This window comes from Poromitra crassiceps (genome assembly GCF_964638095.1).
Source record: "Poromitra crassiceps genome assembly, chromosome: 3".
In the NCBI taxonomy this organism is placed as follows: Eukaryota; Metazoa; Chordata; class Actinopteri; order Beryciformes; family Melamphaidae; genus Poromitra; species Poromitra crassiceps.
In genome coordinates this window covers 93120343-93144832 of record NC_139625.1, presented here as the reverse complement: position 1 = coordinate 93144832, position 24490 = coordinate 93120343, and the positions used below count along the sequence as shown (strand labels likewise).

Below are 24490 nucleotides of genomic sequence, written 5' to 3'. Positions count from 1 at the left end.
AGACGGATTTTAGATCCTCTCTCTCTCTCTCTCTCTCTCTCTCTCTCTCTCTCTCTCTCTCTCTCTCTCTCTCTCTCTCTCTCTCTCTGTCATTGCATTTTGAAGCCATATATATTTGTCTCTAGTGGACAAACAGTAGAACTACATTAGATTATATATAATTTACAGGTACTAACTACAGCATAGTGATGCTACAGTATATCTTACCGTATGTACAGTGTTATTGACAGTGGACAGCAACATATACAGATTATTATTATTGTATAAGGCAGGCACTGACACAGCAAGGCACTGTGTCAGTGCCTTGCGCAAATTAATGATTGGATGTGCCAGAATTTTCTCCAACTTAATAAAGACAAAACAGAGATAATTGTCTTCGGCAAAAAAGAAGATAGGCTCAAAGTTACTGCTCACCTCGAATCCCTATCTCTGAAGCCAAAGGACCAGGTAAAAAATCTTGGCATTATTATTGACTCTGATCTAAATTTCAACTCCCACATCAAGCTTATAAGAAAATCTGCCTTCTATCATCTAAAAAATATAGCAAGGATTAGAGGCTATATGTCCAAACAAGATCTTGAAAAACTAATTCATGCTTTCATTTCTAGCAGGCTAGACTACTGCAACAGTCTTTTCAATGGTCTTCCCAAAAAAGCTGTTAAACAACTTCAGCTCATTCAGAATGCGGCTGCTAGAGTTCTAACAAGAACCAAGAAAGCTGAACACATTACACCAGTTCTCAAATCCCTGCATTGGCTGCCAGTAAATCTTAGAATAGACTTTAAAATTCTGCTAATAGTTTACAAATCTCTCAACGGGTCAGGCCCACACTACATCTCTGAAATGCTTCTACACTATGAACCATCCAGATCCCTGAGATCTTCAGGCACTGGTCTACTAATTGTCCCAAGGACCAAATCAAAACATGGTGAAGCCGCGTTCTCCCACTATGCCTCTCATAACTGGAACAAACTCCCTGAACACATTAGATCTGCCCCTACTCTGCCTATTTTTAAATCCAAGCTAAAGACCTTTATGTTTACTCTTGCTTTTAACTGCTACTAAACTACTGCCTCTCTCGGCCTGTAATTTAAAAAAAAAAATTCCTGTACATTTCCAACAAATGGACTGTACATGTAATAATAATACTGAAGAGTGCCTTGTAACTTATTTAAAACAGAAATAATGTTTCATGTTTGTTAATTTGAGTATATATTTTAACTAAAACTGTCGGCTGTGTTTTTTATGTGTTTTTTATATGTGCATTGCTTTGCTGCTTGTTTTTTCGATTATTTTTTTGTAAAGCACCTTGAATTGCCTTTGTGTATGAAAGGTGCTATATAAATAAAATTTGACTTGACTTGACTTGACTATAAATGTATAAATTAAATATGCTACATAGCGGGTGAAGTGGACAGAGAAATGGGGAGTGTGTATGTAGGCCTTGCATATATACAGTATTGACAAAATATGTACAGCTGGTTGTATGTACTGTACATTATAAATATAGTAGTCTGAAATGTGTACAGTTGGTTATATGTACAAATCAATATAAATCTGAACACATCACATGATCTGTGGAGTCTCTGCCTCAGACCTGGTTTGTGGCCTCAGGTTAGAGCTCTTTGATGTTTCCAGACCTTAACAGTGAAGTAATGAGGAAGTGACCTCACCCTTAGATCAAATGTTCACAGACAGCCAGAGCTGAGGAAGGAGAGTTAAGCAGTGCGTGTTTTCTCTGTCAGTGTCTCCACTTCAGATGAAGGGAGAAGGTCTCTGGGATTTGATCTGGATGCTGTGAATTCACCAGGCAAACATCTTCCAAGGTAACGTGACTGTTTGATGGATATACTAGCTGACATTGTATCATGTGACTGTTGTAACACCAGCTGCTAAAGTCTTTCAAATCACCTGCTGTTTGCGGATGGCCTTCATAGTGACATCATACAACCTGTGTTCTCTTTGTGGCCATGTTTTTTAGTGGGGAGTTTTATCTGGAGTAAACCCCAGGTGAGCACGAGGAGAACATGCAAACTCCACACAGAAGGGCCTTTTTTACGACATAACCCACCTGGACACCAGACAGCAAAGACATGGGGAGACTATGCCCCCAGGGCCACCGGCCCAAGCAGGAATCAAACCCACAACCTTCTCGCTGTCGGGTGACAGCGTTACTACTGCAAGATGAGAACCCACATGAGAGCCAGACGGAAGCTAAGAGGTAAGAGGAGGATCTATATTAATCTGTGAGCGAGTAGCGTTGGTCGGTGCCATCTGAGGGCACACCAGAAGCATCTCAGAATCAACGCGTCAAGGAAGCATCGAACAGCGTCAAGCAGGAGTCTTGCCATTCACCAGAAGCACTCTGTTTTGCTCCACGCCTCGCTCTGTTTTGCTCCATGCCTCGCTCTGTTTTGCTCCATGCCTCGCTCTGTTTTGCTCCACGCCTCGCTCTATTTTGCTCTGCGCCGGTCACAACTTGTATTGACTTCTTGCCTAGCTGCTCGTGTACTGCTCACGGCTTGCGTGAAAAATAGACTAGACGCAGAAACTCTGGCTTCACCACGCGCGACGCGTCGCTTCAGCGAGGTGAGGCAACGCGCTGTGGCTGGTGTGATCGGTCTCCCCTGTTACGCCCCGGCCACACTGCCGCAATCTTTTTTTGCACCTGCTGTCGCTGCTGTCCATTCATTTTGTATTGGATACGTTGCAGGTATCCCAGCATGCTTTGCAAGGTGATGAGTGGCGAACGGCAGCGACGAAAGGAGGGGGCAATTTGGAATCGACCAATTGAAAGCGGAAAGACAGGAAGACAGCCGATCAAGCTGCATTACATTACATTACAAGCAGGCGTTTACATGTGAAAAAAGTTGCTTTAGTGTGACCGGGGCGTTAACAAGGACGCGGAATGAAAGTCCCTCTGTGAGGCGTTGCTTCAGCGTTGGATATGCGTCTGGTGTGTTTAGGCTATAAACTTTATAGTGATATTTGGCAAGGTATACACCTTATGCAGCCCTGCCCACTTGACCCATTCTGTCACGACTTCCTGTTCAAAACAGACTGTCTCTTCTACATAAGGTGAATACACCGCTAGAGTGAAACAATATGTGATAGCATTGCAGTAGTGGCCTCCAAATGTGTTATCACTCAATTTATAACCTCATGCAAAACACTCTTTTCAACCCTTTTAGTCAAGGGTCTTAGGGAGATCTGAGACTACGTTTGTGCAAATCAAGTCTAAAAGCACCAGATTTGGGCCAGAAGTAGCCCAGTGTATGCTGTAATGATTTAGCGAGACTCAGCACCCAAGCCAACATGGCAGCCAGATCCAATATGGCCACCGCCCGAAAGAGGTTTCCACTATAACTTTTGAACCAGTTGAGCTAGAAAGCAAACTTTGTGTCTATTTAATTATTATGTTTTACTCATTAGAAACACGGTGAAATGCTCATCTTTACGATTGTGTGTTTGTGTGTGTGTGTGTGTGTGTGTGTGTGTGGGGGGGGGGGGTAATTTGCATATTTCCAAGATGGTGGCTACTTGAAAATGAGTTTTACCATAACCTTTGACTATTTTGGCAAACTTGGTGTCTGCTTTTTGAACATTAGAAACATATTGGAATACTCAGATTTATGGTTGAATCTATCTAGATTGTAGGACAGTAATTTTCATATTAGGCTATGGCTACCAATATGGACACTATCCCCAGGAATGTACATACTGTGAGTGAACATTATTGATTGATTGATAGCTGATCATTATTACAGTCAATAATGATCAGCTATCCTTCAATCAACAATCAATCAACAATCAAACAATAATTTTCACTCACAATACTTTTTCACAAAACATTGTACATTTACCCCAGCTTACTTCCAGTTGGAGTGTTTGCTAGTACAATAACTGACCGGACATACGATAGGTTAAAAACTGTTACCTAGCAACACAGTTCTGTGTCTATATCTTTATCACATTATCCAGAATGGACCCATTTCACAGCAACCCTTTTGAGGTGGTAAAAGTAGGAAGTAAAGCAGCTGTACGCTAATACCATTAATTATGCTTCCATTCTGTTTAGGTGTTCCAGTGCCAGGTGCCCTCATTAATGCTAATGATTAAACCTGATGCATTATTTCCTGCTTTACCACCTCAAAACATTGCTGTGAAATGAGTCTATACTCATATCGTCATCTGGACCCTCATTGTTGGTACAGGCACCCTCACATCCATACATATGGAGGTGCAATGGACTCCAGCTTTAAAGCATTTGCAGCACCCACTACATGACTTGTTGCAGCTGCAGCAGAGGAGGACGGCACAAGCTTCACTCGCATCTGCAAGATGGCTCCAGTAGAAGCTGGCCTACAGCAGTGCCCCTCTGACATGCTGGATCATTGCAGCTTGGGTTCCTGAGGGACTTGCTTCTGTTTGAGAAAAGCTACTGTGCTGGTAAAGGCATTGTGTATCTTGGTTATGTGGGAAATATGGCAAATTGACGAAACTCCCACAAAGTTGGTCCCTTTAACAACAATAGAACATTGCTCTTAGCATTTTTCATGTTGAGAAAGTTTGTAGCTAGTATAGATGGTAAGAATAAAAGAGAAGAGGATAGCACTCCGAGTTAAACTTGTATTGCCTGCAAACATTTCGGGCTGTTAACCCTTCATCAGTGCAGTAGCAAACAAATCAGGTATCACACAGGTGACTATATTTTTTTATATTTTTAGCTATAGATGTTAGCCTTTGCTGCTAACTGCCTGGTTATTGGCTAACTGCCTGGTTATTCTTCGGCTGCTAGTTCAGTGAGTTTTGTTCGTACAGTGATCAGACACCACTGGAATCTGTGGATTTATCAAGCTTTCATTTGACATCTTGTTGGACTTACTGGTTCAAACAGAAAAATCCAACCATTACTGTGATCACTGCGATGGCGATGGTACAATAGTGTATTTCCAAACAGGTAGCATCTGTACAACAATAGCAGCTGTTGAGGAAGAGGAGAGTGTTTCTCCTTCACTCTCCTCTCACAGGTTTTCTATCTGCTTCTGGGATTTGAACCGGTGACCTTCTGATCAAAATGCTGCTTCTCTTCAGGTTCAAACTGCACTTCTTTTGTCTCTCCTGTTTCTATCAGGATCCAGAGAGCAGACTCCCCTGGGCCCAGCTGTGTGGATGGAGCGCCCTCTGCTGAGCAAAGGTAAGACTTGAATCAGATGTTATCCATCTCTCCTGAGAAGAGGACTCAAGTCATGAGATCTAAAATTGGTTCGGCATGGGCGCCTAACTGTGTGTTAAATGGGCAAAATCTGAACAGGCTGTGAGGTTTGGGTTAGGCTTAGTTAATTCATTTTAAATATTATAGTTATTTTTTCTCTAACACTGTCCTTTTGCTTTGGCATCCTACCTGTTGCTCTTCTGTGCTGACACTGCTAACAGTAGGGAACATAGAGCTGAGGGAACATATGGCCGAGGGAACATAGAGCTGAGGGAACATAGAGTTGATGGAATATAGGACTGAGGGAACATATGGCTGAGGGAACATAGGTCTGAGGCAGGGGTGGGCAATTATTTTTCATGGGGGGCCACATGAGAAACCCAGATTGTTGCTGGGGGCCGAACAAATATTGTCATGCCGTAACCCAGGAACTTTGATGATAGAGAGGACCACAAAAAAATGTCCTTGCTACCAGAGCGCCAGATTTTGCTGAGCGTTGGGGGCAGAACGGCGCCGGCGCAATTTTTTGGGGGGCATTTGAAGTCAGGTTTAGAGGAATACCTCATTTTAAATTAACAGTTGTGATGTCATTATTCAGTCTTAAACACCAATATTTGATCCTTTTCTCACTCACTCCTATGTCATTAACTTTTTTGACCACCTGCCAATATGGCTGCTATATTTTATAGTTACCAGCCAATTAGAATTTCCACTAGCCAAAATGTTTTTCTTTAAATAAACCAGAATATGAGTGTGTTAATTTAAGCATAAGTATCAGTAAGTGGCCCGGGATTCTCAAAGCCTGTGTTGAGGGTCACACGAACAAAAATGCACTCTTGAAGCTAAATAAATCCAAAACCAACAAGTTAATTATTTCCATTTTTACTTCAAAGTAGAACAGTCATTTCTTACACATGAGATTACTTTTATCCTTTTAGTCATAAAGATTATTGAAAGATATTCCATACCAGACTGAAATGTTATAACAGAAGTGGAGTATTGGCCAGAATGACATGAACATTTGGACACTTATTCAGCGGGTACCTTGCATGTTGCATTCAGGTGCACTGTAAAAAAAAAAAAAAAAAAAAAAATTTTTTTTTTTTTTTTTTTTTTTTTTGCAATTCCAGCGCGGGCCACACAGGGGGCGCTCGCGGGCCGCATGTGGCCCGCGGGCCGCCTTTTGCCCAGGTCTCTGAGGGAACATAAAACTGAGGGCAGATATGGCTGAAGGAACATAGGGCTGAGGGAACATAGAGCTGAGGGAACATAGAGCTGAGGGAACATAGGTCTGAGGGAACATACAACTGAGGGAACATATGGCTGAGGGAACATATGTCTGAGGGAACATAAAACTGAGGGAACATATAGGGCTGAGGGAATCCTACCTGTTGCTCTTCTGTGCTGACACTGCTAACAGTAGGGAACATAGAGCTGAGGGAACATAGAGCTGAGGGAATATAGGACTGAGGGAACATATGGCTGAGGGAACATAGGTCTGAGGGAACATAAAACTGAGGGAACATATAGGGCTGAGGGAACATAGAGCTGAGGGAACATAGAGCTGAGGGAAGAGCTGAGGGAACATAGGTCTGAGGGAACATAAAACTGAGGGAACATATGGCTGAAGGAGCATAGGGCTGAGGGATCATAGGGCTGAAGCTGAGGGAACATATAGGGCTTAGGGATCTTATAGGGTTTTTTTTTAATACTTTATTGCAGGTATATCATTGACATTCAACATGTTTTCATTGTTCCATTCATCCTGCGACATTTATAATTTGTATATATTTTGTGTACATCACCAAAAATGTGAAGAAAGAAAAACTATAAAATAAAAAATAAAAAATAAAAAATAAAAAAATAAAGGAGGAAAATAACATAAAAGAAATAAACATTTAATTACCAACACACACACACGCACGCACACACACGCACACACACACACACACACACACACACACACACACACACACACACACACACACCAAAGTAAGTATAGGGACGGGGGGGAGGGGGGGGGGGGGACCTGCAGCACTCATTACCTATCTTATAGGTTGAGGGATCATATAGGGCTGAGGGAACATATAGGGCTGAGGAAACATATATGGCTGAAGGAACATAGGGCTGAGGGAACATAGATCTGAGGGAACATAGGGCTGAGGGAACATATAGGGCTTAGGGACCATATAGGTTGAGGGATCATATATGGCTGAGGGAACATATAGGGCTGAGGAAACATATAGGGCTGAAGGAACATATGGCTGGGGGAACATAGAGCTGAGGGAACATAGAGCTGAGGGAACATAGAGCTGAGGGAACATAGGCCTGAGGGAACATAGAGAACATAGGGCTGAGGGAACATATAGGGCTGAAGCAGGGGTGGAAGGAACGAATTACAACTACTCACGTTACTGTAATTAAGTACTTTTTTTGGGTACTTGTACTTTTAAAAGTAATTTTTTCAAGTCTGTAATTTTACTCTTACTTAACACATTCACTGCCAGCCGTTTTTTTTTTACTGTAGGTAGGTTCTGCCAGAGGGTTTTTTTGAGGATTCTGGCTCATCTTTCAAGACCCGAGGATTCTTTTCTGCTAAGATTTTGTGAACACACAATATCTCAAAATAACTAATAGAATGTGTGCTTTCTCTGTCTAAAAGAGTTAGTTTGTAGAGTTAGTAGTTATGTAAGCATTAGCAGTTGAATACAGCATGGTTTCAGCGTCAGAAAAATTATTCTGAGATAAACGGCTTTTTGTGAAATTCGATAGAACAGTCACTTTAACCATTCATTTTTGGCATCAGTAAGATGTCAGACATCTAAACAATAGTTTTGAACAGTAATTTCCTCCATAACAGCAGGAAACCCCCCTCTGCTTCCAACTCCTCCCTCCGTGTGTGTTCTCCTCCTGCCTCCCTGGCTCTGCAGCGGGCGTGTCACAACGAAGTTGCTGCTGCTGCTGTGCCTGTCTGCGCGGCCGCTCTTTGAGGAAGTCTGGATGGACTCGCTCGCTTCTTGGAGTTTTGGTTGAGAGCTTTGATGAAGCTTTTGCGATTCTGGTCATATTTATGCTGCGTGTTTCAAAGTGTGTTCCACCCGTAATCTATTATGCAAATTTGCAATCCCGCACCGCCAGCAATCAGCGCGAAAACGAAAGCGTTTTCGCCAATCCATTTTCATGAGAATGGCTTCGAGGAAGCTGCTTTTTGCTTGCCTTCCTCTAGTCAGGAGAGCACTGTCGCCACTTAGTGGGTCGGTGGAATGGGTTGTACACGTTCGGTGGCTCTAATATTTTTATAAAAGACGTGGGGGGCGTTGATCCACGCCCGACCGTCAAAAAAAAAAAAAATTTTTTTAAGAGGAGATATCTCGTCTTTGGCACTCAACGGTTGGATTCTGTAAGACGAGATATCTCGTCATTGGCAGTCAACGTGTTAACTCATTCACCGCCAAAGACGTCTTTGACGTGTTATCAGAAATAGCCCTCCCCGCCAATGACGTGTTTGACGTGTTTTTGTTTTTATTAGTGCAGCGCGTAGTTCAAACACTTCCCCAGCCTGTGACATAGTATCAGGTCCCTACCTCAAAGGCAAGCCGACAACACGCGATCAAACACATACCGCAGCTGTTGTTTTGAAATTAGCAGGAGGAAAAACAGAGAAACGCGCTTCCTTGTAGAGAGGAGAAACGCCATTGAAACGCCCCTCGGCGCGCTGCACTGCTCGCCTTGCTGCAGGGCGAACCTGGATTGTTCGCAGTAGTCAAACCCGTGACGAACATGATCGATCCGGTTCCAGCGCCTGGTCCCAAAGCCAAGCCCGACCCGTTCCTGTGTCGCAGCATTCGTCCCAGCCCGAATGAGAGGAGAAAAACGATGCGAGGCAGAGGAGGCTAGACGCTGATCTCAGACCAGATGGGTGTTCCCCTCCTATGCTAATTTGCGGGGCGATCAATAGTGTTCCCTTGGAAGGAGGTGCGATGGACAGAACTCTCTCTCTCTCTGTGTGTGTGTGTGTGTGTGTGTGTGTGTGTGTGTGTCTGTCTGTCTGTCTGTCTGTCTGTCAGTCTGTCTGTCTGTGTGTCTGTCTGCACACTCACTCACACTGAGTAAACTGTATTGTTGAATGTAAAGCACTTCATATATATATATATATATTTTTTTGTCATTTGTGTCATAACGAATAATATTTACATGTCTGATGTCAATACAGTTCAAAATAAAAGAATTGAGAGCGAGTTCTGCCTGAGATTGTGTGCTGTACAAAAATGCTATTTTCTGCAATTTCTTTTCTCAGAGAGACCTTTTTGGTGAAAACAGGGTGTATATAAATGGCTATAAGTAGAGTACAGAACATGCTAAAAGCTCACTTTTTTTTTCCTGGTGAACCCAGAGACATACATCTTCATTTTGAGGTATTGCAAATCACTCTGGTGCTAATAGATAATTTACTGTGGGTCTTGAAAGATGACCAACAATTATGAAAATCTTTGGCCTGTGCTAAATATTGGCAGTCCTAAACTGGCCATGAATGAGTTAAGTATGGATTGCACCATGTAATCGACTTCGTTACTTTTTAAATCATACTGAGTACTGAGTACAATTTGAATTAATTAAATCCAAACATCCAAACCTTTGATCTGCATTTTATGCAGCCAATAAACTCTATCAAGTGATCGCAACGGGGCAATGAAAACCATGAAATGGGGGGGCGGGGAGACGCCCACAGCAGTAGCGTAGCCAGACTCGGCTCATTGGGTGTGCCACAGAAAGCCAGGGTGTGCCAGGGGGCGGACCACTTGGTGGCGGCCGCAAGGCCGCCGGCCAAAAAAATTTGGGTCTTTTCAAACCAGATTTAGAGGAATATTTGTGTGTTGTTTGCTCCATTTCGCACTCATTATTAGCAGGTAGAAGCAGTCAATTAAATTGTATTTTTTGGCAACATGTAAAACCACTTTGTTTTATCTCAAAAAAGTCTCACCTACTTTTTCCAATGAGTGTTCTAGTCGGGAAAGAATGCAAATTTGGTTGGCATGCAGGTTCGTCTACTGCAGAGAGATCTGTAGCGTCAGTGTCCTCTGGCTCTGCACAAACCTCCGGTGTGTTGTTGGCTGCGTTCCCCGCTGTTAACGTCATTGTTTCGGCTGCATCATCTTCTCCACTGTACACCACCAATACAGGTGCGGGAACGGGTGCACTACAATCCGCACTTGTTGAGGGGGAGGGTGACGACGAGTCATCTTCTTCCTCGTCGTTTCTTGCCTTTGCCGAAAAAGCTTAAAAGCGAGCTTTGTTTCATGTCTTCTTGATTTGGCGCTGCTGCTGCTGCTGTGCATGCGTGCATTTGTTTACTTTACGTGGACGACAGCTTAACTAGTTTTGCCATGATGCTCCGGGGCACATAGAGCAGCGGACAGTTGGACACAGTGCATGACAGCGTTGACATGTGTTTTGCAGACAAAACAAAACACTTTTTTTACCCCATTTTTTTGGGTGCGCCAGCGGCCTGTCTGGGTGGCATTTGCACACCCTAGCGCACCCGTGGCTACGCGCATGGCCCACAGGGTAGATGTTCTTTTCCGGCATGACCACGCCAGAGACAGGGATTTCAAGCCGCTCGTAGGTAGGGATGGGACTTGACCCGAAACCCGAAAATCAATAAGGTCCGACCTTATCGATACCGTTATCGAGCAGCGGCCGTTTGGTCTATTAATTCCCCCCCGCCAGTCTTTCCCCTCTGATCTGTCCGCTGAATTCGCTGTCAAGCGCCCTGTCTCTGTCACTGACTCGAGCCTGTGTGCTGCGGTGCCGTGCAGACGTGAGTGACTGACTGTCTAAATAACACTTTTAATTCGATTAAGGTTTGAATCACGTACATCACGCGTGACGCGACACGCCCCCTGTTCACTGCTAATTTGATCATTAATTTGGTTGCGAATTTGCGTGACAGACCAGACTGACCAGTCGACTCAGGAGGAAGCGACATGATGCTGAACCCTCACCAAAGTGAAAGACAAACCTAAAGCCAAATGCCACCCAAGGTATGCATTGTCCACGGACGCCACGCAAGTCCCGCTCGTTGACATAATCCACTTGATAAAATAATCCCAAAATATGCGGTCTCAGGCAGTGATGAAAGTTCCTTGTGCCATGCGTCCTGCTCTGTGACACGTCATACCGTTGTCCGACCATATTAGGAGGGCAGGCGGCAATGTAGCCTAATAGGTGACCATGGGTATAGAGCATTGATTGTATTAGGTAATATAGAGGCTAGCCTACCCAGTGTGGATATTCAATGTGTATTCCGTAAAAAAAAACAATAAAAATAAGCCCAAATAGTTTGCAGTGCACAATAAATGTGTTTTCACAGCAATATAAAATTGAGAGAGGGAATTATGACCTGTTTAACTCCTAACAGCTTGCTATAGGCTATAAAAAAATACTAATGACAAGATTTTTGTTTCAATCAAAGCAAATATTTAAATTAAAATACAACAATTTCATAATAGTTGTTTCCACTGGTTCAGTATCAGTACAGAGCACATCTTGAAAAGTCTGGAAACAAATCATAGTGGTGTAAGGATAACAGTTACTCGGTATGTGAATAACATTTATTTTCTTTATTGTTGGAAAAAGTGCTGCTGAGTGCTGATGTCTGTGCTGCTATTATTATTTTACTTGCATGTCATGTGGGCCCTATTCCTTTTCAAATAAATGCACAGCAACAGCATCAGCAGGTTTTGTTTATCGGAGGTGAGGCTAATCCTTCTGTTCAGAAATAAAACAGACTCACAGACTCACAGTTAAGCAATAAAAAAACAGTTCCGTAAAATGTTCATCCTTCTAGCAAATCTAGGTACATTTCAGACTTGAAAGCAGTGTCCTGTCTTCTCTGAGGTGACATGCAAATTAACTAGATTCATATGTTCAAATGTTTCCTGTCCTCTTTAAGAGTCAAATGCTTACCAGTATTATTAAAAATGAATAACATCTGGGGGAAGAGCAAAGCAGGTGTGACTGACAGACCCCTCCCACCCACCAGTTTTCAGTTATTTAGGGTTTTGCTCCCTGTTGATACTAAGAAGCGATTGATCTTTCATTCATATCATTTATTAGAGAAATATGCTTTGTTGAAAGTGTATAATGTATTTTCATGGATCTCCCGTTTCAAGTGAATGCCTGTGACAGCCTGCTATTAAAAATTGATGGTTAAAAAAGTAACTAATACTCTGAGTAGTTTTTTAGAAGAGTACTTTTTACTTTTACTTAAGTATATTTTTAACACCAGTACTTTTACTTGTAATTGAGTAATATTTCAGTAAGGTAACAGTACTTCTACTTGAGTACAAACTTTCAGTACTTCTTCCACCACTGGGCTGAAGGAACATAGAGCTGAGGGAACATAGGCCTGAGGGAACATAGGGCTGAGGGAACATATAGGGCTGAAGGAACATAGAGCTGAGGGAACATAGAGCTGAAGGAACATAGATCTGAGGGAACATAGAGCTGAAGGAACATAGAGCTGAAGGAACATAGGGCTGAGGGAACAGAGCTGAGGGAACATAGGGCTGAGGGAACATAGAGCTGAGGGAGCATAGGGCTAAGGGAACATATAGGGCTGAGGGAACATAGAGCTGAGGGAACATAGGGCTGAAGGAACATAGAGCTGAGGGAACATAGAGCTGAGGGAACATAGGGCTGAGGGAACATATAGGGCTGAAGGAACATATAGCTGAAGGAACATATAGGGCTGAAGGAACATAGAGCTGAGGGAACATATAGGGCTGAAGGAACAGAGAGCTGAAGGAACATAGAGCTGAGGGAACATAGAGCTGAGGGAACATAGGGCTGAGGAAACATAGGGCTGAAGGAACATAGGGCTGAGGAAACATAGGGCTGAAGGAACATAGGGCTGAGGAAACATAGGGCTGAAGGAACATAGAGCTGAAGGAACATAGAGCTGAGGGAACATATATGGCTGAAGGAACATAGAGCTGAAGGAACATAGAGCTGAGTGAACATAGGGCTGAAGGAACATAGGGCTGAGGAAACATAGGGCTGAAGGAACATAGAGCTGAGGGAACATAGAGCTGAGGCAACATATAGGGCTGAGGAAACATAGAGCTGAGGGAACATATATGGCTGAAGGAACATAGAGCTGAGGGAACATAGGGCTGAGTGAACATATATGGCTGAAGGAACATAGGGCTGAGGGAACATAGAGCTGAGGGAACATATATTGCTGAAGGAACATAGAGCTGAGGGAACATAGAGCTGAGGGAACATATATGGCTGAAGGAACATAGAGCTGAGGAAACATAGGGCTGAAGGAACATAGCGCTGAGGGAACATAGAGCTGAGGCAACATATAGGGCTGAGGAAACATAGGGCTGAAGGAACATAGGGCTGACAGAACATAGGGCTGAGGGAACATAGGGCTGAAGGAACATAGGGCTGAAGGAACATAGGGCTGACAGAACATAGGGCTGAGGGAACATAGAGCTGAGGGAACATATAGGGCTGAGGGAACATAGGGCTGAGGGAACGTGGGGATGACCACAGGTTTGGAAGGGGGTGCAGCAATCCAAATGTCACCCTACTCTCTCACTGCAGATGTGACCTGGTTTAATGGTGTTTGCCTGACAACGCCACCTAGGTTTTTTTGGATGGAGCCTAGGAACTCTAAAAGACCCAAATATACAATGGAGGTTCGGCACAAGGGAGAGCAGTCTAAAATACCCAGAGACAGAAGCAGCTTTTCCCAACACAAATACCATTTATTGGTTAAAATATAAAATGGTATTAAAAACGGGGGATTCTACAATGGCATGAGTGAATACTGGATTCTGATTGGCTAGCAACAGTGGTAAATACGCCAACAATCTACAGTTCGGCTCCAACCGCAGTATCACTCCGCTCCCTCTGACTCCGTTCCCTGTGCTGACTCCGCCCACTGTTAGCCTGCAGTCTGCAAATCTTCAACAAGGAAATGGCCATCTCTAACACAAGGAAATGTCCGATTTCGTAGTAACGTTTGATTTACTGGGTGGATTGAGTTTTGAGCAGTGGTTAGATGAAGATGAAGGTGAAGTGAACAAAGAACGACATGGTGAAATTGGGGAGAGAGAACTGGCTGAGCTTGAGTTGTCACGAGTTCGGACTAGCGGGAGGTCGGACTAGCGGGAGGTCCGACTAGCGCCCGGCCCCGAACCTGGGACTGTCAAACAAACAAACGCCCTCTGCCGTCACCAGATATCAACACACCACCACCAAAACGGGCTGCTTTAGAAAACTGTTTAAATAACTGTACTTTTACAGGCAATGTATCAATAACTGTGAATCCCGTTAAGGAATAGGTTAGTTGTTTTTTGGCTCAAAGGCAACTAAATGTTTAGTGCAATCATTGATCTTGTGTATGGAACTATATTCTGTGGCGGAAGGATAAATGTATTCTGAAACCAGTGATGATTATAAATAAATGAATTGGATGTTACAATTGTGTATTTTTTATATTATTTGGTAGCCGTTGTAGAAAACAAATTTAACACTCGAGGTCGGGGGTTGTGGGCACATTTACCACTGGAACAGGGTTTATAGCACTCCGCTTCGCCTCGTGCCACAACCCTGTACCAGTGGTAAATGTGCCCACAACCCCCGACCTCGAGTGTTAAATTTGTTACATTTCCAACAGGGATAAAACGTAGTTAAGGGCTGTAAAAGCCAGCTAAAACACGGGGCATAAAAATGGATAAAAATGTACAAATAAAATCAATTGGATTAAAATAATTCCTAAAACAGGCTAAACAGTCCCGATCGAATCCCGTGTCGAGCAGCAGCCGCTCGGTTTGGTCCAGCCAGGCCGATGTGTCCTCCACGTCCGGGCGGGGTCCAACCAGCTGCCCACAGGACCGCACCAGCGTTCAGGCGATCCGCTGACCCACAGCGCTCTGGCTCCATCACAGCTCCGCCGCCGTCCGCTCCCTCAGAGGCGGCCTTTAAAAAGAGAAAGGACAGGCTGGGACAAGAGCCTGGGAGAGAGAGGGGCCCAAGCCGCAACGGCTCAGTTGCCCACACCTTACCTTACCCACAGGCAGGGCCGTCAGCTGCTCCCCTCTCTGCCGCTTCCCATCAGTGTGCTCTGCTGTCTTTCTCCGGCTTGCTCGCCTTCTCTCCGTCTCTGCACCCTGATAAGAGAGAAGTGTTCCCCGTCCTGCTCGCCCATTGGCTCCCCACAGTCAATTCCCCCTGCTCCAGGTGTCTGTAATCTCAACTGATTAGTCCAGGCAAAACGTCATTAGTCCTGGCGAAAACTCCTAAAAACACACCACTCCAAATACAAATCAAAATACTGCAAAAAGTGATGAAAGCACACTTAAGTCAAGTCAAGTCAAGTTTATTTGTATAGCACATTTCATACACAGAGGCAATTCAAAGTGCTTCACATAAAATGGTTGACAGGAAAAGAAAAGAAGAGAATAAAATGGACATTTAAAAGCATCACAACAAAACTTTAAAAAAAGAGTATAAAAAGTGCAACTTAAACCAAAACACATCTAATAATTAAATAAAGAGCACTTCTAATAATTAAATAAAAAGCACATCTAATAAGAAATAAATCCAAAATAAGTCAATCAAAACAATAAGGATTTTTCTTCCCTGTGACACAGCAGCAGTTGTTTTACTCAGATGGAGACCTCATTCTTCCTGTTTTCTCCACAGAGTTGAGCAGCAAAGGACAGAGGTTCCCAGTGGTCAGTCTGTCCAGGAACATCAAACACACCTGGACTCCACAGCTAAGGTGTGTACATGTACAACAACACATTTTACTACAGCTACACATTTGGCCTGTTAGCCTCATCATCAGATTAAACATCAAGTCAGTGTGTAATGTAACTAAATTAACAGGGGATGGACAAGCCCGTCTTTATTGTCACAAACACCACACACATTCTGTGTCAGAAGGTAAAGGTGTGTGGACCCAAATGCAGAACAAAGAGGCAACATGCAAGGTTTTCTTAGGAGCAACAAAGTCTTTACTGAACTTTAAATATAAAAATAACAAAATCTACTAGCCCAAGGCTAGGCTAAACAAGGCTTGAAACAACAGGAGATTTACAGAGGACAATACTACCATACCAACGACAAAAAGACAATGACTCGACAAAGACTACACACAGACTGAGACAATATATAGACACAGATAACTAATGAAACGTGAGGGACAGCTGGGGAAGGCAGGAACACAGAGGGCAAAACGGGAGAACTGATTGGTGGGGAGAACTCAGGTAATGGGGCAGACTAATGAGGGAACATAGGCAACAGGTGGGAGGAAAACAGAGAACATACAAGGAATAAACATTTCTCTACCGTATGACTCATAGTCACAGTAAGCTCTATCCCAGCTCCTATGGATACACACATATGGAATTACATACAGGATGATAACAGAGCCACACCGTGGCATGGGTGTTACACTCTGACTGGCGCCGTGAAACTCAGTGTCTGCATTTATCCCATCAAGGCATGTCCTTCCAGCAGGGGGGGCAGCCAGGAGCTGTGAGCAGCTTTCTTTAGTGTACAGCAATATACAATATATAAGGTCAGTGTATACAGCGCCCCGGGACCATCTTCAGTTCTTTGTAGTCGCTGGTCAGATGACGATCTTCTGTATGTTTTTAGTGGGGGTCCATAGTGATGTTGTATGGAGGAAACCCCAGGGGAGCACGGGGAGAACATGCAAACTCCACACAGAAAGGCCCTTTTGACAAGATAGCCCACCTGGGCACTAGGCAGTGGGGACATTGGGGGGACACACCCTCATCGCCTCAGGCGGGAATCGAACCCAGGACTTTCTAGCTGTGAGGTGACAGTGCTACACACTGCTCCACCGTTCCCCCACTGCGCCACCGTGCCCCCTCTGTGCTACCAAACTGATCTAATATCTGTTTAGAAACATTTCCACCCCATTGAAAATCAATGGAGCAGCACAATGGCTTGTGAGTACTATGAAATATGATGTGCCGGTGCCACTGTTGTCGTGCCGGTGCCACTGTTGTCGTGCAGTAGCACCATCACATCTGAAAGTTTTGGGTCGGTTGTCAAGCTGAAGAAATGCATAATGGATACGGTTAATACATTAATAATAATAATAACTAGAATATCTAAACTTCCTAATGAAAATGTAATTGTGCTTGCTGTCCTCGCCACGCTCCGCCTCCTAGCAACGCCCCTCCCCATGCAGCCCCAATCGGCAATGTGTAGCTAGGACGTCTGTAGGTGGTTAAAGTAGTAACTGGTTGCTAGAGTGTTTCCGGCTGGTCGCTAGGGCGTTTGTAGATGGTTGCTAGGGTGGACTAAGTAGTTCAAGTATATTTCAAGTATATTTATTGTCATTGTTAAATTACTCCAACAACGAGATATAGACAAGCATCTCCCTGAGACATACAGTGAAACACCAAGGTAAAGTGCATCGGCCCAAATAATAAATACATACAATAAATAAATACATTATTCTATAAAAGCATCAGAGTTAGTGACTGTTCAGTGGTGCATGTAAACAGTGAGTCCAGAATGTTGTACAGAATTTGTGGGCAAAATGAGTGTGAGACAGTCAGAGTTGGTCAGAGTTCAATGTTGGGGGTGGGAAGGGAGAGGGGGGGGGGGGGGTTGTGTTGTGTTTCGAGGGGTGGTGTTCAGCAGGCTGACAGCTTGTGGGGAAAAAGCTGTTAAGCATCCTGGAAGTTTTAGAGCGGATGGACCTGTATCTCCTACCTGAGGGCAGGAGGACGAACAGATGATGAGCCGGGTGAGATGAGTCCTTGATGATGCTGTGGGCACGGCGCAGGCAGCGGGAGGAGTAGAGGGAGTGGATGTCCGGGAGTGAAGTCCCAATGATTTTGACCGCCGTTTTGATGACATGCTGCAGAGCGTGCTGGTCTGCTTTGGTGCAGCTGGAGAACCACACTGACAGACAGTATGTCAGCACGCTCTCGACGGCACATCGATAGAAGTTCACTAGGAGCCTCTGTGGGAGTTTTTCACGCTTAAGTTTCCTTAAGTAGAAGAGGCGTTGCTGTGCTTTGCCAATTTTGATTGATTGATTGATAACTTTATTGATTCAATAAGAGCAGAATTGTGCAAGACAATACAACAAAAATATTGATCAAAAGGAATAAAACACAATAAAGCCCAAGGGCTTGTTTCCATTGTCGTCGTTTGTATGGGACAAGTGGAGTGAATATGTGTGCAGGTGTGAGCGCGTGTGTGCGCGGGCAACAAACACAAACAATGAAAACATTTAACAATACAACCATAAACTCAATGGTTATTTAAATAACAACAAAAAATGCACCAATCAATAAATAAAAAGAGAGACCAGCTCATATAATAAATCAAAGACCTACCTAGGCCAATCATGGCGGATGTATTGGCGCTCCAAGACAGCTCCTTTGGTTATGGGCGGGCCAATGTGAGCAGAAGCGGGAAGAGCCAAGGAATCCAGGGCCGAGCTAATTTTGATTGTAGACGCTACAGTTCAAAGGTTATGGACCAAAACGTGAAGAGGGCTGTTATAGCACCACCATCAGGTCAATAGGAGTATTTTTTTTAGTTTAGACCAATGAGTAAACATGGGGCGAGCCAAGGAAACCTGGGAAAAAATATTTTTGATTGTAGAAGCTACGGTTCCAAAGTTATGTACCAAACCCTAAAGATGGCTGTTATAGTGCCTACCTCATGTCAATCGGTGTACTCTTAGGCCAGAGTAGAAGTGTACTCTATGGACATAGGGACCAAATTTGGGAACAGTCGCTCTTATGGTGCGTGAACTACAGGTACTTGATGTTGCTACAGCGCCCCCTATAGGCAAAATGACAAAATATGTTTACTATCAGCTCAGAGTACATCCCACACCTGTACCAAGTCTGGTTAGCATCGGACAATGCGTTCCGGAGTTATGGTGATTTTTGTGGAATAGGCCCCACCCACAGATGTTTGTAAGTGGATTATATCGCAACGGTGTGCAATCTTTTCAAAAACTGCGAAATCAGTGTTGTGCAGGACAGTCCATGATGTGTGCTTTGGTTTCATGAAGTTTGGACATTTGAAGGAGGAATCACAAAAAAAACTATTTTGGACAAAATTCAAAATGGCAGAAAATCTAGTCAGACGGAAATGGGCGTGGCCTATATCATGCGGAAGGACGGTAGGAAGTTATACTATAAGTACAGTGTTGTTACCCTGTAGTCACACTATAAATACAATGTTGTTACCCTGTAGTTATACTATAAGTACAGTGTTGTTACCCTGTAGTTACACTATAAATACAGTCTTGTTACCCTGTAGTTACACTATAAGTACAGTCTTGTTACTGTGTAGTTATACTATAAGTACAGTCTTGTTACCATGTAGTTACACTATAAGTACAGTATTGTTAACCTGTAGTTACACTATAAGTACAGTTTTGTTACCCTGTAGTTACACTATACATACAGTGTGGTTACCCTGTAGTTACACTATGAGTACAGTCTTGTTACCCTGTAGTTATACTATAAGTACAGTCTTGTTACCACGTAGTTACACTATAAGTACAGTCTTGTTACCCTGTAGTTACACTATAAGTACAGTCTTGTTACCCTGTAGTTACACTATACATACAATGTTGTTACCCTGTAGTTATACTATAAGTACAGTGTTGTTACCCTGTAGTTACACTATAAATACCATGTTGTTACCCTGTAGTTATACTATAAGTACAGTGTTGTTACCCTGTAGTTACACTATAAATACAGTCTTGTTACCCTGTAGTTACACTATAAGTACAGTCTTGTTACCCTGTAGTTATACTATAAGTACAGTGTTGTTACCCTGTAGTTACACTATAAGTACAGTCTTGTTACCCTGTAGTTACACTATAAGTACACTCTTGTTACCACGTAGTTACACTATAAGTACAGTCTTGTTACCCTGTAGTTACACTATAAATACAGTCTTGTTACCCTGTAGTTACACTATAAGTACAGTCTTGTTACCCTGTAGTTACACTATAAGTACACTCTTGTTACCCTGTAGTTACACTATAAGTACAGTCTTGTTACCCTGTAGTTAAACTATAAGTACACTCTTGTTACCCTGTAGTTACATGGTTATTTGCGGGCTGTATTCCAAAGCGTTACCAATATTCCTGATACCAAGGCACACGTGAATGAGGGAAGCAAAGACGCTATGCCGGTTGCTCACGGTTAAAGGAGAATTTTGTTTTTTTTAACCTGGAGCCCTCTCCTCACATTAATTATTATCTGACGACTCACCCAGTGTTCTCCACAGCGATTTGGAGCGTCGTAGGCGTTGTTGTGATCAAAATAGTACTCCAAGCCAGTCCTTGAATGCGCTCCGTCGGGGCCACATGGCAGCGTGCTCTTGCTCCATGTAAATAGACAGTTTTCTTCCCGTGTTCGACCCATATCATCATTATATATATAAAGAAACATCAGACTGCCAATCTCCCCCGGGCTATTTCCAACGGTATTTACAAGGATCCCATTGCCTCCTTTCGGGTCAGTGTCACCAAATCTCGTCAAGTCCCGCGAGACTTTCCTGCCGGCTGGCCTGTGGATGCTGTGGACTGACTTGACGAGATTTGGTGACACTGACCCGAAAGGAGGAAATGGGATGCCTGTAAATACCGCTGGAAATAGCCCGGGGGAGATTGGCAGTCTGATGTTTCTTTATATATATATAATGACGATATGGGTCGAAAACGGGATTTACATGGAGGAAGAGCACGCTGCCATGTGGCCCCGACGGAGCGCATTCAAGGACTGGCTTGGAGTACTATTTCGATCACAACAACGCCTACGACGGTACAAATCGCTGCGGAGAACACTGGGTGAGTCGTCAGATAATAATTAATGTGAGGAGAGGGCTCCAGGTTAAAAAAAAACGAAATTCTCCTTTAAGTCAGAAAGAATAAAACCAAAACTTCCCGTTACAAATTTCAAAATAAAAGTATACCATTGCAACCGCTTTGTGTGTGTGATCCGAAATACCCCAAGTACCAAAGAGGAAATAAAGAACACATTTGCATAGAAATGAATGAATTGATGAACGTAATGTTGTGGCTTCGAAAAGTCAATTTTAACCCGTAGTGAGTCATGCAGTAATACATTTGCACTTTTTTTTTCTAACTAAAATGATGCCTAGCTTCCATATGGTTAGTATGGTCATGTCAGTTTGCTGGTTATTTGTGTTGTGGGTTCAAGACGATACCGTCTTATAACTTGAAAGACATGAGTTTGCTGGGCGCACAGTCGGGTAGTGTATTTTGAGCTGTGATTCCAGCCGTGTAATGTATTTCAATGAGTTTTTCAGTCGTGATAAAAAGTCTTAATGAACCAGTCGTGTATTGTAAAAACTCCCAGTCTTTTCAAAATCACAGTTAAGATTTCAAGTGTATTTCCTGCATAAGTAGACTGTGGCATGTTGAACTTATACCATCTGAAGTCGGGACAGTTTAAAGAACAAAACATTATTTATTTAATTCAAACCTTAATCCCGAAGAATCATTGATTGATTTTTCCCTCAAATTTGGCAAGTGTAGCATGAGGAGGACGTGTAAAGAGGGAGAGAGAAGCAGATCTCAAAAGCAGGTAGCATTGGATTAGTGAACTAACTAAACAGACAGTGCAAAACCCCTCTCTCAGCGTTTATTTTGGATAGATCCTTGATGACAAGAGTGAGGAACGGAGTGAAGGAGAGAGGGAAAGAAAGAGAGAGAAATAGATAGAGAGAGAGAGAGAGAGAGAGAGGGGGGGGGGGGGAATTCCATGCAGCGCTGCGCTCTCAAACGCTTGAAAAAGACGAGGTCCAAGCTCCGAGCCTCTGTGGGGGTGTGCTTGTAAATAGGGGGTACAAATAGCAACTGCCGCAGGGCGTGTCTATTCATACCCAACCCGGGTACCAACATCATACCCATTGGCTTCAGTATAAAAAAGTATATTTTAGTCCATCAAGAGGATTTGAGTGTGGTGTAACTTTTGTATTAATATTTAGGCTATTAAAAGACTATGATATCTAAGAAATGTTGTGTTTCCCTCTTTCTCCACAGGCTCATGTTATAGCCAACATGATAATTAAGGTGCAGTATCAAAACCGCAAGAAATACATCAAATTACAAGCTGCTGATTTTGAAGGATTCATTTCTGAAGGTAAATGTCCCAGATGGTATATGACTAACTGGTATATGACTGAGTGGTTGTTATTTACAATTTAAACAATTTGCCATGTTATGTTTTAAACTCATCACTTAGTGAGACAGCAGTTCTCCATCCCTGTGAACAAGATTACTGTGGAAGATGATGGCGGCATTGAGGTGGATGAAAACGTGTTTGCAGAATTATCCACGGCTCCAGGGATCTGCTTTGTGATCAAGGACAGCGATGACCATGGTAAATTAAAAAGAAATAAATAGTGCACTGCCCGTTTAAAACATGCCTGACCGGAGCGGGCTGAATGCCGATTGGTGCTTTCCTGTGCCCGTAGTGCAGCTTTCTCGACAACCGCGTGTGACCATTCAATACGTGCAGGTCCAGAGCGGGCTGCTTGCAGCTTACTCGAGAACCACTCATCCAAACAACTACAGTTGACACTGCACTTCATTGCCACCCGTCAAGTGTGAAGTTGATCCGATGAACAGCGTTTGAGAGAATCAGCAGACAGATAGACATAGAATTCTAATTATAGTTGGATAGCTTAGTTTTATGTTGCATTAATAGCATTGCTCATTTCAGATGCATCTATTGACATCATTATCTTGCATCCAATTTTAAGATTAGCATTATGAAATATTAACACACCCGATGGAAACAGGTTTATCTTGAAGTGGGAATTGATTGATTAAATCTAGCTATAAAGGCAGGAATCTCTGTCTCAGTCCGTCCTTTGATTTTCTCAACAGCTGCTCATCCAATCAACTTCACACTTGGTGGGTGTGTTGCTGTGGACCCAGGAAGTGCAGTGTCGACTGAAGCTGTTTGAATGAGCAGTTCTTGAGATAGCTGCAAGCAGCAATCGGCCGGTTCCAGACGGGGATGTTTCGAAAGGACTGTGCGCTAGTTACTAGTAGCAGAAATGGACATAGTTTTTTGTTTGGGGTGAAATGGGGCGTAGTTTGTTTAACAGCAGTCTTCATCGGGGAATATGAGTTGAAACGCATTGGTCATCCCTGCTAAATTAATGGATTTAATATATCAGAATCAGAGTGCCCCGGATGCTCTTTTTGACTGTCACCTTCCTTTGGTAATTGAGCTGGACACTCACTGCCTTTTCATCTTTGTTTATTGAGGGATGCAAACTCGAGGTGAAAAAGGTGACAAAACACACTTACAACCTAGGGCAGACAAAACCACTGAGAAATCATAAGTGTCCTATTTTATGATCAAAAAGGTGACTAGTTTGCATCCCTCTTATTGTATATGTTGTTCTTACTTTCAGACACATCTCAATCATCACCTCCATCAGCACCACAGTCAGAGTCATCCCGTGGGAGCATCCCATCGACATCCATTAGTAGCAGTCACAGTGATACGGCAAGTGATGAGGCATTGCAGAGTTCCTCAGCCAAAGATGGAAGTTTATCATGTCTGCAGATAGAACGTTTAGATCATATATAAATTGTCATTGTCACCAATCTGAGTAATATAATGTGCTTGAATTTTAACAGTGAATTAAAAACAAACCCATGTACTACCAACACGGGGTTGCACATTCGCATCCTCGTGTTACCGCCGGCTTGGTCGGCCGTCCATACATACAGGCACAATTGTCTTGATGTCTGCGGGAGGGAAGCCAGATTGAGGATATTGTCCTGGTCGCTGCACTAGCGCCTCCTCTGGTCTGGCCAGCTCAGGGAAGTGAACTGGTTGGAATAGCGTGATCCTCCCACGTGCTACGTCCTACTGGTGAGCCTCCCGCTGTCAGGTGAAAAGAAGCGGCTGGCTACAACTCATGTCTCAGGACACATGTAGAAAGCCTGATGTTATGATCACGAAAATCTGGACTAAATATAGCCCAAATTTGGCTTCACTTCATCATTATTATCATCATCCTGGTATCATGATGTCTGAAAGTAGTTTGCTGCTTTAAATTAAAACTGCTAAATATAGCTCTGGGAGGGACAGGGTTCCTACTACGCAGGAACTATCAAAAATGTATTGATCATTCCCAGTTCAGGAATTTTTATTTGAAAACATGTAGCGACCCTTTCATCTGTCTTGTAAA

General features: G+C 43.3%; 1 protein-coding gene across 1 annotated transcript; it reads left to right on the top strand.

Annotated features, from left to right (window-relative positions):
• Window positions 1–2093: 2093 nt before the first annotated feature.
• LOC310773365 (uncharacterized protein) lies at window positions 2094–24237 on the top strand (the record flags this gene model as incomplete). The annotated part of the gene is made up of 8 exons (XM_083633234.1): window positions 2094–2221; window positions 5135–5197; window positions 15935–16013; window positions 22320–22419; window positions 22522–22659; window positions 23556–23579; window positions 23705–23803; window positions 24191–24237. The coding sequence occupies 8 exons, from the start codon at window positions 2094–2096 to the stop codon at window positions 24235–24237; spliced, it is 678 nt and encodes a 225-aa protein (XP_083489360.1).
• Between the last annotated feature and the right edge of the window lie 253 nt (window positions 24238–24490).